Genomic DNA, 11,105 nt, shown 5'->3' on the forward strand with positions numbered 1-11,105 from the left:
GGTGCCGCGTCCGTGCCTGACTTTGCCCTTTCCAGGCCGGCATCCGTCCTGGCACGGTCACGGCAGGGTTTGGTGGTGGTGGTGGTGGGGGGGTCACCTCGGCGTTGACACCCTCCCCGGCATCTCTCTTTCCCCGGCACCGAGGATCCGCAGCCCCCTGGCTCTACCCCGTCCCCGGCCGCAACGTGCACTTCGGGATGACCCTCCTGGACTCCAAGGACGGCGGCTTCGTGGTGAGAGGAGCCTCCCCCAGAGGGAAACTGAGGCACGGCCGGGCACGGGGCTCGGGTGCCAGCCCACGCTCTGTGTCGTCCCTGTGTCGTCCCCGTCCCCCCCCGTCCCCCCCCCCCCAGGCTTGCGCCCCGCTTTGGTCCCAGGCGTGCGGCACCTCCGTCTTCAGCACCGGCATCTGCGCCCGGCTGGACAGTGACCTCCGGCCGGTGGGGACCATCGCGCCCACGGCACAGCGTGAGTTGTGGGGTGGGGGGGGGTGGGGGGGGGACACGGACTATGGGGGACGGGCTGCGGTGCGCGGAGCCCACGCCGCGCCGTGCCGCGCTGCGCCGGTGCCAGCTGCCGTCCCCCTTGGCAGGCTGCTCCACCTACATGGACATCGTCATCGTCCTGGACGGCTCCAACAGCATCTACCCCTGGTACGAGGTGCAGAACTTCCTCAGCAACATCCTCAGCAAGTTCTTCCTTCGGGCCCGGACAGATCCAGGTGAGGTGGTGTCCCCAGGGCCGTGCCGGTGTCCCCAGGGCCGTGCCGGTGTCCCCAGGGCCGTGTCCAGGACGACGTCACCGCCCCCAGGGTGATGGGGTTCCCCCAGATGACGCCATCATACCCAGGACGATGCCATCATCCCTGGGGTGATTCCATCATCCTTGGGGCAATGCCGTTGTCCCCGGGGCGATGCTGTCGTCACCCCTGTGGCGATGCCACCCTTGGGGTAACGCCACCCCTGGGGCGATGCCGTCACCCCTGGGGTGATGCCGTTGTCCCCAGGACCATGCCATTGTCCCCAGGGCCATGCTGTCGTCCCCGGGGTGATGCCACCCCTGGGGTGATGCCGATATTCCTGGGGCGATGCCATTGTCCCCAGGGCGATGCCATCATCCCGGGGCGATGCCATTATCCTTGGGGCGATGCCATTGTCCCCAGGGCGATGCCATCGTCCCCGGGGCGATGCCATTATCCTTGGGGCGATGCCATTGTCCCCAGGGCGATGCCATCGTCCCCGGGGCGATGCCATTATCCTTGGGCGCATGCCATTGTTCCCCAGGGCAATGCCATCATCCCCGGGGCGATGCCATTATCCTTGGGGCGATGCCATTGTCCCCAGGGCAATGCCGTTGTCCCTGGGGCGATGCCATCATCCCGGGGCGATGCCATCATCCTTGGGGCGATGCCATTGTCCCCAGGGCGATGCTGCTGTCCCTGTGGCGATGCCACCCCCTGGGGCGACACGCCGTCACCCCTGGGGCGATGCCGTTGTCCCCGGGGTGATGCCACCCCTGGGACGATGCCAGCTGGGGACGCTTTTGGGAGGGGGGGGGGGTCAAGGGTGCACGTTGCCGGCTGGGGCTGGGGGACGCACTGCGCATCGGGGCGGGGAGGGGGGGCCGGGACATTTTGGGGGCGGGGGGCTGACCCCGCGGGCTGAGCACCCCGTCCCGGCGGCAGGTGGGGGTGCTGCAGTACGGGGAGCGGGCGGTGCACGAGTGGGCGCTGGGGCGGTACCGGACGGCGGAGGAGGTGGTGGAGGCGGCCAAGAACATCAGCCGGCAGGGAGGGGCGGGAGACGCGCACGGCCTTCGCCATCCGCCGGGCGTGGTGGGCGTCGGGGTCGGCGTCGGGGTCGGGGTCGGGGTCGGGGTCGGGACTGGGATCGGGGTCGGGGTCAGGATCGGGGTGGGGATCAGGACCGGGATCAGGGTCAGGATCGGGATTGGGATCGGGGTCAGGGTCGGGATCGGGACTGGGATCAGGGTGGGGATCAGGACCGGGATCGGGGTCGGGATCGGGGTTGGGATCAGGGTGGGGATCAGGACTGGGATCGGGGTCAGGATCGGGACTGGGGTCGGGATCAGGACCAGGATCGGGGTTGGGATTGGGAACAGAATCAGGATCAGGGTCAGGATCGGGATCAGGATCAGGATCGGGGTCGGGATTGGGATCAGGGTTGGGATTGGGATCGGGACTGGGGTCGGGAGTGGGGTTGGGGTCGGGATCAGGGTTGGGATTAGGACCAGAATCAAGGTCGGGATTGGGGTCGGGATTGGGATCAGGATCGGGGTCGGGGTTGGGATCAGGGTCGGGATTGGGATCAGGGGTTGGGATTGGGATTGGGATCGGGACTGGGGTCGGGATCAGGGTCGGGGTCGGGATTGGGGTTGAGGTCGGGGTTGGGATCGGGATGGGGGGTCGGGATCGGCCCTCATGCCACCCGTCCTTCCCGGCAGCACCGAAGCCTTCAGCCCCGAGCGGGGCGGGCGGGCGGATGCCACCCGGCTGATGATCGTGGTGACGGACGGGGAGTCCCACGACGGCGAGGAGCTGCCGAGGCGCTGGCGGAGTGCGAGAGGCGCAACGTCACCCGCTACGCCATCGCGGTGAGCGCCCCGGCCACCTCCCTGCCCGCCAGTCGGGATCAGGCGCCGTGCCTCAGTTTCCCCGCTCCCCCTCCGTGCCGTGCCGGGGTGGGGACCCCCTCCCCCCCCATCCCTGCTGCGTTGGGGGAAGGATCCGGCCCCCGGCCAACGCTGGGTCCCCTCTCCCCAGGTGCTGGGGCACTACCTCCGCCGGCAGCAGGACCCCGAGGATTTCATCCGCGAGATCAAGTACATCGCCAGCGACCCGGACGAGAAATACTTCTTCAACGTCACCGACGAGGCCGCCCTCAACGACATTGTGGACGCCTTGGGCGACCGCATCTTCAGCCTGGAAGGTGACGTGGGGCCGGATCCGGGCCTGGACCCCAGCGGGGAGGGGGGGGGCGCGGGGGGGGGGAGGGGGAGCTGCAGAAAAAACAGCTGGAACCACATCTGGAGGAACACCGTCTCCTTCCCCCTCCCTCCCCAGGCACCCACGGGTACAACGAGAGCTCCTTCGAGCTGGAGATGTCCCAGATCGGCTTCTCCATCCACCTTCTGGAGGTGAGGCTGCCGGGAGGGGCAGGATCGGGCCCAGGGAAGGGCTGGAGCGGGGTGGGGGAGGGCACGCGCGCCTGCCCCGGGGGCTTTGCAGAAGTGGAAAATAATCCTCAGCCCGTCCCGGGGTTGTGCGTCCCCGTCAGGCTGAGTGTCCCCAGGAGACATTTTTTGGGGGGGGGGGGGGGGGGGGTTGGGGACAGTGAGGCATCGCCACGCACGCGGTGTCCTCGAGGCGTGTGACACACGCTTCGCCCCCAAGCTCCCATCCAGCCACGGCATCGTGTCACACCCCCCCCCCCCCCACCCCCCCCCCCCCCCCAAAACCTTCGCTTCCCCCCTCCCAGGACGGGCTCCTCTTCGGCACGGTGGGGGCCTACGACTGGGACGGGGCCGTGCTGGAGGAGAGCCCGGCGCGGCCGCCTCGTCCCGCCCCGCAAAGCCTTCGAGAAGGAGTTCCCGCTGGAGCTGAAAAATCATGCGGCTTATTTGGGTACGGGGTGGGGGCGGTGGGGGGGGAGGATTTCCCGAGGGATTTGGGGTGAACCGGGGATGCTCCGTGTCCCGGAGATTTGGGGCAAATGGGGGGATCATCGGCAACTGAGGGACGCTCGGTGCCCCGGGGACGCAGCGTAAACCAGGGGTACTCAGCACCCGAAGGATGCTCGGTGCCTGGAGGTGCTGGGCGGGGGGGGAACTGGGGATGCTCAGCATCCCAGGGATGTGGAGCAAATGGCATGCTCGGTGTCCTGGGCACGGCTGGGGGGCAAAACCGGGGACGCTGGGTGCCCCGGGGACGCTGGGTGCCCCAGGGACACGGGGTGCCCCAGGGACATGGGGTGCCCGAGGACACGGGGTGCCCCAGGGACGTTGGGTGCCCCAGGGATGCTCCGTGCCCCAGGGACGCTGGGTGCCCCAGGGACACGGGGTGCCCAAGGGACATGGGGTGCCCCAGGGACATGGGGTGCCCCAGGGACACTCCGTGCCCCAGGGACACTGGGTGCCCCAGGGACACGGGGTGCCCCAGGGATGCTCCGTGCCCCAGGGACACTGGGTGCCCCAGGGACGCTGGGTGGCTGAGGACCGGCACCACCAGCGCCAGGGCTTTTCCCCGCGGCTGACGCCGGGGCTCTCCCACCCCAGGTTACGCCGTCTCCTCGCTGCGGCTGCCCGGTGGGCAGCGCCTGTACGTGGCCGGAGCCCCTCGCTTCCAGCACAAGGGCAAGGTGATTCTCTTCCAGATGGATGCTGTGGGGACCGTGACAGTGGCCCAGGCGCTGACGGGGGAGCAGGTAGGGGCTGCTGGGGGGGGGGGGGGGGGGGGCACGGGGCTGCCGGCAGCCCCCAGCCTCACGCGGCCCCGCCGTGTCCGGCAGATCGGCTCCTACTTCGGCAGCGAGGTGTGCGCCCTGGACGTGGACGGTGACGGTGTCACCGACGTGTTGCTGGTGGCAGCTCCCATGTACCTGGGTGCCCAGAGCAGGAGACGGGGAGGGTGTATCTCTACAGAGTGGGGCAGGTGAGGGGTTGGGGGGGTGCAGGGGGTCGGGGGGGGGGACGGGGACGGGAGGCACAGTGGGGCTGGGGGGGGGATGCAGTGGGTCAGGGGACACAGAGGGGTTGGGGGCTGGAGCGGGCTTGGGGGGGGATGTGGCTGGGTTGGGGGGGGTACAGTGGGACTGGGGGGGACACAGCAGGGGCAGGGGGGTACAGTGGAATCGGAAGGGACACAGCAGGGTTTGGGGGGGGGACACACAGCAGGGTTGGGGAGATGCAGTGGGGCCGGGGGGGAGGGGACGACACAGCCCAGGGGATCCCCCTCCTTCCCCCCTCCACCTCCCGGGGCTCAGGCACGGAGCACACAGGGCCGAACCCGGCACCGTGGGGTACCGAGGGCCCCCCTGTGCCCCCCCAGCGGCTCCTGGCCCCCGCCGGCACCCTGCACGCCGACAAGAAGCCACAGGACTCCCGGTTCGGCTATGCCCTGGCTGCCGTGCCGGATCTCAACACGACGGCTTCAACGACGTGGTGGTGGGGGCTCCGCTGGAGGATGGGCACCGCGGTGCCGTCTACCTCTACCACGGCGCCCCGGGCACCCTCCTGCCCCATTACAAGCAGGTGAGATGGGACCAGGGGGTTTGGGGGGGGTCTTGCTGCCATCTGGGGGGGGGGGCTCCCTGAGGTTGAGCGCAACCGTATACAAGGCAGCAGTGAAGCCACTGCTCTCCCTGCTCTCACCTCCCCAGCGCATCGAGGCAGCGGCGCTGGGTCCAACCCTCAGCTATTTCGGACGCAGCGTGGACGGGCAGCTGGACCTGGATGGGGACGGGCTGGTGGACTTGGCCGTGGGGGCGCAGGGGGCGGCTGTGCTGCTGCGGTGAGTCCTGGGGACAGGGACACGCGGAGGGGACCCCTCTGTGCCACCAGCCCCCGCGCTCTGCAGGGCCATCTGGCTCGGCCATACCTGGCGGGACGCTCTCGGGCATCTCCTGGACTCCCCCGTGCCTCAGTTTCCCCTTGCTATAAGAGGAGAGCCTGGGGACGGCACAGGGATGGATGTCACCGTCCCCACGAGCTTCCTGGTGACACTGTCCCCTCGCTGCCAGCTCCCGCCAGATTGTCCAGGTCAACACGTCGCTGACGGTGGAGCCCTCGTCCATCAACGTCATCCAGAAGAACTGCCAACGCAGCGGCACCGGCGCCGTCTGCCTCCGGGCCAGGGTCTGCTTCCGCGCCGGGACCCGAGCCCGGGGCCAGCGGGACAGGGAGATCGGTGAGTGCCGGGGGACGTGGCCCGGGAGCATCCCCAGGGCTTCCCCGGAACATCCCTGGAGCATCCCCGGGGTGTCCCCTGGGCTTCCCCAGAGCGTCCCTGGAGTATCCCCGGAGCATCCCCGGGGTGTCCCCTGGGCTTCCCCAGAGCGTCCCTGGAGTATCCCCGGAGCATCCCCGGGGTGTCCCCTGAATATCACCAGAGCAGCCATATGCCATCCCTGAAGCAGCCCTGGAGCATCGCTGGGGTGTCCCCAGAGTGTCACTGGAGCACCCGTATGCCATCCCTGGAGCACCCATATGCCATCCCTGGAGCATCCCAGGGCGTCCCTGGAGCATCCCTGATGCATCCCCGGGGCATCCCCGGAGCATCCCTATGATGTCCCCAGAGTACCACTGGAGCGTGCTGTCCCCAGAGGACCCCTGGAGCATCCCTGGGGTGTCCCCAGAACATCTCTGGGGTGTCCCCAGCCCCGTGGGTGGCCCCAAGCACTGACCACCCCCCCCCCCCCCCGGCACAGAGCTCCGGTACAACGTCTCCCTGGAGGAGCGGACACCGGGAGCCCGAGCTGCCTTCGACTCCGGCGCCCGGCGGCTGCTGCAGCGCCGCCTCGAGCTCTCGCTGGGGAGGCAGAGCTGCCTCCGCTTCCCCTTCCACGTCCTGGTGAGCCGCGGCGCGACCCCTCCCTGGGACACGGGTGGCCTTCCCCCCCCCCCCGCCCCCCCCAGCAGCACTGGGGGCTAACGGGGACCCCTCCGCCCTCCCCAGGACACCACGGACTATCTGCGACCCCTCAGCTTCACGGTGAGGTTGGCCATGGCCGAATCCACCGGGCCAGTGCTGGATGAGACGTCCCCCACCACCATCCGGAAACTGGTGGGTGCTGGAGAGCCGGGGGGGGCGGCTGGATCCAGGATCATCTCCGGTGCTCCCGGCACCGGGATCACACCCGGGATCTCCTTCCAGATCCCCTTCTTCAAGGACTGCGGGGAGGACGACGAGTGCGTCACGGACCTGGTGCTCAGGGCCACCATGGACATGGTGGGCTCCAGGTACGGGGCGTCCCTGCGGCGTCCCGGGGCTGAGCCGCGTCCCGGGAGCCCCCGGGGCTGTAACCGCCTTCGCCGCTGCAGGCAGAGCCCCCACGTCCTGCGCAAGGGCAGGAGGAAGGTGGTGGTGGACGTGGTCCTGGAGAACAAGAAGGAGAACGCCTACAACGCCAGCCTGCTCCTCCGCTTCTCCAGCAACCTCCACTTCTCCAGCCTCGCGCTCCAGGTACGGGGCCACGGGGAGGGTCCCCCAGACCTGTGTGGACCCCCCCCAGCCCCTCCAAGACATGGTAGTCCTTCCAGCCCTGTACAGACCCTCTAGTCCATCCCAGGACAAAGACTCTCCAGTCTTATATAGACCCTCCAGCCCGTTCTCATCCCCAGCCCAGCTCAGGTAGGGGCTCCGCTGGCCCCATGAGTCCCCCAACCCGTCCCAGGTGGGACGTGGGGCTCCGCTGGCCCCATATGGGTCCCCCAACCCGTCCCAGGTGGGACGTGGGGCTCCGCTGGCCCCATATGGGTCCCCCAACCCGTCCCAGGTGGGACGTGGGGCTCCGCTGGCCCCATGAGTCCCCCAACCCGTCCCAGGTGGGACGTGGGGCTCCGCTGGCCCCATATGGGTCCCCCAACCCGTCCCAGGTGGGACGTGGGGCTCCGCTGGCCCCATGAGTCCCCCAACCCGTCCCAGGTGGGACGTGGGGCTCTGCTAGCCCCATATGGGTCCCCCAATCCATCCTGGGTGGGGGTCCATGTGGTCCCACAGGGCCCCTCAGCCCTGTGCTCAGCCCAAGCACTGCCCCCCCCCCCCCCCCCGGCTCCATCCCCCAGCACTCCCATCCCCATCTGGCCGCAGGTGACATGTCCCCCCCCCCTCCACAGGACACCAGCCCGGTGAAGCTGGAGTGCACGGCGCTGGTGGGTCACCGCCGGCTCTGCAGCGTCGGCTACCCCGTTTTCCGCTCGCTGGCCAAGGTAGGGGACCGGGACCCCGACTGGGACCCCCCCCGGGACCCCCATTGACCCCGCGCACCCATCCCACCCCGCTCACGGCCCTGCTCGCCCCCAGGTCTCCTTCGCCCTGGAGTTGGAGTTCAGCTGCTCCATCCTCCTTGACCGAGCCGAGGTCATCCTCGAGGCCAGCAGGTAGGAGCGGGGGGGGGGGGGCTGCACCCCACGAGGTGGCCGAGGTGGGGGTTGTGGGGGTCGCGGGGTCCTCCCGAGCTCCCCACAGCCACGTCTCCCCTCTCCAGCGACAGCACGGAGGCGATGCCGGAGGACAACGTGGTCCGGCTTTCTGCCCCCATCCGCTACGAGCCCGACGTCTTCCTCTCCAGGTGGGGCTGAGGGGAGCGGGGCAAAGATTGGGGGGGGGCGCTTCAAGGTGCTGGGTATGGAGGCGGCGGAGACCCAGGATTGGACCCCGCTCTCGTCCCGGCAGCGATGCCAACCTGCACCGCTACGAGGTTCACCCGCTTGGCACCTTCCCCCATGGCCACGGCCCTGAATTCAAGACCACGGTGAAGGTGAGGAGATAGGGGGGGGGGTGCAGAGGGGGGGTTTGGGGGGTCCTGGCTCACCCCGCTCTTCCCCCCCCCCCCCCAGGTGCAGAATTTCGGGTGCTACCCGGTCCAAAACCTCACCCTCCGCATGGCCCTGCCAGCCCTGGGCTACCACCGTGCCACCTTCCTCTCCATCACACGTGTCCTGGCCGACAACGTGAGTCCCTCGCCCGAGCCAGGGGTCCTGGGGGGGGTGGGGGGTCCCTGCACCCCCTCAGCGCTGAGCCCAGCTCCTCTCCCCCCCCCCAGGCTACCTGTGTGCTGCAGAACCCCCCTGAGGAGCCACGGCAGCGGGGCACGGCCACGGTGGTCCCCGTGCACCCCGAAGACCTCCTGCACGTGGACAGGCTGGTGAGCATCGCCGCAACGCCCCCCGAGCCGGGGTTTGGGGGTGGGGGCGAGGGGAGCTGGGGGGGGCTCCCCGCCACGTCACCCCACATTTCCCCCCCCCCCCCCCCGTAGGACTGTGGCAACGCCTGGTGCCAGGAGCTGAGCTGCCGGCTGGGGCGGCTGGACCGCGGCGGGGAGGTCTCCATCCACGTCCTCCGCACCGTCCACAACGACTTCTTCCGCGGGGTGAGGAGGGGAAGCGTGACCACCCCCCCCCCCCGCCCCCCCTTACCCACCATGGTCCGGCCGGGGTGGGAAACACGGCTTGAACCCCCCCCGCCCGGCCCCTTCCCCATCCCCAGGCTAAATTCAGGAGCGTGAAAATCGTCAGCACGGTCTGGCTGGGGGTCCCGGGGAGCAGCGTGCTGGTGCTGGAGGAGGGGGCACATCGGAGGGAGGTAGGAACCCCCCGAAACCCCGCTGCCCCCCAAACCTGGGGCGCAGGGCTGTGGGGACAGCCCCGTTCCCGTCCGCTCCCCGGGGAACCTTCTTTTTCCGCAGACGGTGCTTGAAATCATCCAGGCGAAGCGGGTGCCCGTCTCCCTCTGGATCCTGGTGGGCAGCATCCTGGGGGGGCTGCTCCTCCTGGCACTGATCATCTTCTGCCTGTGGAAGGTGAGAGCGGGGCTGGGGGGGGACGACGGGGGGGGACAGGGGGCTCTGCCTGCCGCCCTCACGCTCCCCTCTATCCTCTCCCTCTCGCCCCAGCTGGGCTTCTTCACCCGCAAGAAGCTCCCCGAGGAGGAGGAGGAGAAGGAGGAGCAGTGAGGGCAGGCGGTGGCCCCTCGAGCCCAGCACCGTCGGGGAAGGGCCGTGTCCCCTTCCCCATCCTTGGGGACATCCAGGGGCTCGGGGCTCGGGACTCTGCCCCCCAACCCCCCCCCCCCCCCCCCCCCCCGGCCTCGGCTCCATCCTCGCGGGGGGGCGCTGCCTCCGGGGGGGGCTGGATTGTGCTGGCACGGGGATGCAGCCAGGTGAGGTCGGGGTCCAGCGTGGGGGTGAAGGAGCCCCCCCCACCCCCCCAAAAAAAAAAAAAAAAGGTTTGACCCGAAGGACTTGGGGGTGGTTGTGGAGGTGGGGCGACGGGGAATCCGCCGGGCTGAAACAAGCAGCTCCACCAATAAAGCTCAGCCCCGCGGAGACGCTCGAGCGCGTGGTACCCGCCGCCGCGCTCTGCCTGCATCCCCGGCGCCGCCCGGGCTCGGGGATGCTCCGGGACTAGAAGCGCTTTCCCGCCGCTGGGGGGGGAACCCACCGAAACACTCCAGGGTGACGCCAGCGAGGGCCAGGAAATATAAAACAACGGGGGGGGGGGGGACGACGACAAGGGGCGCACGTCCGCCAGATGCCCCAAAACACCCCCCACCCCCCCCCCACCTCCTCCCAAGGTCCCTTCAAGCCCCTACATCTCCGCCTGCCCTCGCAGGGTCTGGCCCGGTGAAGCTCCCGGGAAGCTTCAGCCGAAGCTCCCAGCTGAAATTTCCTGCCCCCCCCCCCCCCCCCCCCGGGGGAGAAAATCCCCGATTTTAGGCCTTTCGGGGCTGAGCCGGCACCACGTGCGAGAGGGAGGAACCGGGGGCAGAAACCTGGCGCTACCCCCCAGGTGTCACTAGAAGGTGTGTGTGGGGGGACCCCCCCCCAAAACTCACCCTGTGCGCAGGGCACTTTGGGGGGGGGGGGGAGCCCGAAACGCCGAATAACAGGGAAAAGCAACGAGAAACCCAGCAAAGAAAAGGCTTAAAGCGGGGCCCAGCTGCGGTTAAAGCATGTTCCCCCTTTCGTTGGCACCAACCGACGCGGCTGAGCGCCATTTACCGGCTCTGAGCTCCCAGCCTGGCCCTCGAAAGCAGAAGACGAGGGGCCCAGGGCGGGACGGGGGCACCGCGTCCCCGGCGGGGAGGTGGGTTTCGGGGGGGGTGGGGGGGTACCGGTCCCCCGGGAGCCGAGTCCCGGAGGGTCAGACTTACCCGCAGCCGCGGCGCGAGAAGGGACGCAGCCGATGCCTCAAAACACCGTCCCACCGCTGGTCGCCCCTCCCCGGTCCACGGTAGGGCTCAACCGCCGCCCGCCGGCACCTGGATAAGAATTTTTCTCACCAGAAAAGCCCCTTTACGGCCGCCCCGCGAGGTTATTTCCATCCCCCTCGGTCCTCCGACGGCCCCCCCCCCCCCCCCCCCGCCTCTT

General features: G+C 69.5%; 1 protein-coding gene across 1 annotated transcript in view; it reads left to right on the forward strand.

The window, feature by feature from the left end:
• Nucleotides 1-9,776, forward strand: part of ITGA10 (integrin subunit alpha 10) — a 14,852-nt gene extending 5,076 nt beyond the window's left edge. The window contains 33 exon segments of the mRNA XM_076359701.1: nucleotides 145-233; nucleotides 354-468; nucleotides 593-702; nucleotides 704-721; nucleotides 1,685-1,789; nucleotides 1,791-1,834; nucleotides 2,464-2,561; nucleotides 2,564-2,613; nucleotides 2,783-2,948; nucleotides 3,083-3,156; nucleotides 3,498-3,560; nucleotides 3,562-3,643; nucleotides 4,294-4,442; nucleotides 4,527-4,629; nucleotides 4,632-4,669; nucleotides 5,066-5,153; nucleotides 5,156-5,268; nucleotides 5,397-5,527; nucleotides 5,757-5,923; nucleotides 6,444-6,586; nucleotides 6,692-6,799; nucleotides 6,890-6,975; nucleotides 7,057-7,198; nucleotides 7,852-7,944; nucleotides 8,039-8,115; nucleotides 8,223-8,306; nucleotides 8,411-8,495; nucleotides 8,575-8,688; nucleotides 8,781-8,882; nucleotides 8,994-9,107; nucleotides 9,224-9,319; nucleotides 9,423-9,536; nucleotides 9,630-9,776. Of these exon segments, the coding sequence (XP_076215816.1) occupies nucleotides 145-233; nucleotides 354-468; nucleotides 593-702; nucleotides 704-721; nucleotides 1,685-1,789; nucleotides 1,791-1,834; nucleotides 2,464-2,561; nucleotides 2,564-2,613; nucleotides 2,783-2,948; nucleotides 3,083-3,156; nucleotides 3,498-3,560; nucleotides 3,562-3,643; nucleotides 4,294-4,442; nucleotides 4,527-4,629; nucleotides 4,632-4,669; nucleotides 5,066-5,153; nucleotides 5,156-5,268; nucleotides 5,397-5,527; nucleotides 5,757-5,923; nucleotides 6,444-6,586; nucleotides 6,692-6,799; nucleotides 6,890-6,975; nucleotides 7,057-7,198; nucleotides 7,852-7,944; nucleotides 8,039-8,115; nucleotides 8,223-8,306; nucleotides 8,411-8,495; nucleotides 8,575-8,688; nucleotides 8,781-8,882; nucleotides 8,994-9,107; nucleotides 9,224-9,319; nucleotides 9,423-9,536; nucleotides 9,630-9,689 (3,221 nt within the window). The 3' untranslated portion in view covers nucleotides 9,690-9,776.
• Nucleotides 9,777-11,105: the final 1,329 nt, after the last annotated feature.

This window comes from Aptenodytes patagonicus, chromosome 26 (assembly GCF_965638725.1).
Source record: "Aptenodytes patagonicus chromosome 26, bAptPat1.pri.cur, whole genome shotgun sequence".
Taxonomy (NCBI): domain Eukaryota; kingdom Metazoa; phylum Chordata; class Aves; order Sphenisciformes; family Spheniscidae; genus Aptenodytes; species Aptenodytes patagonicus.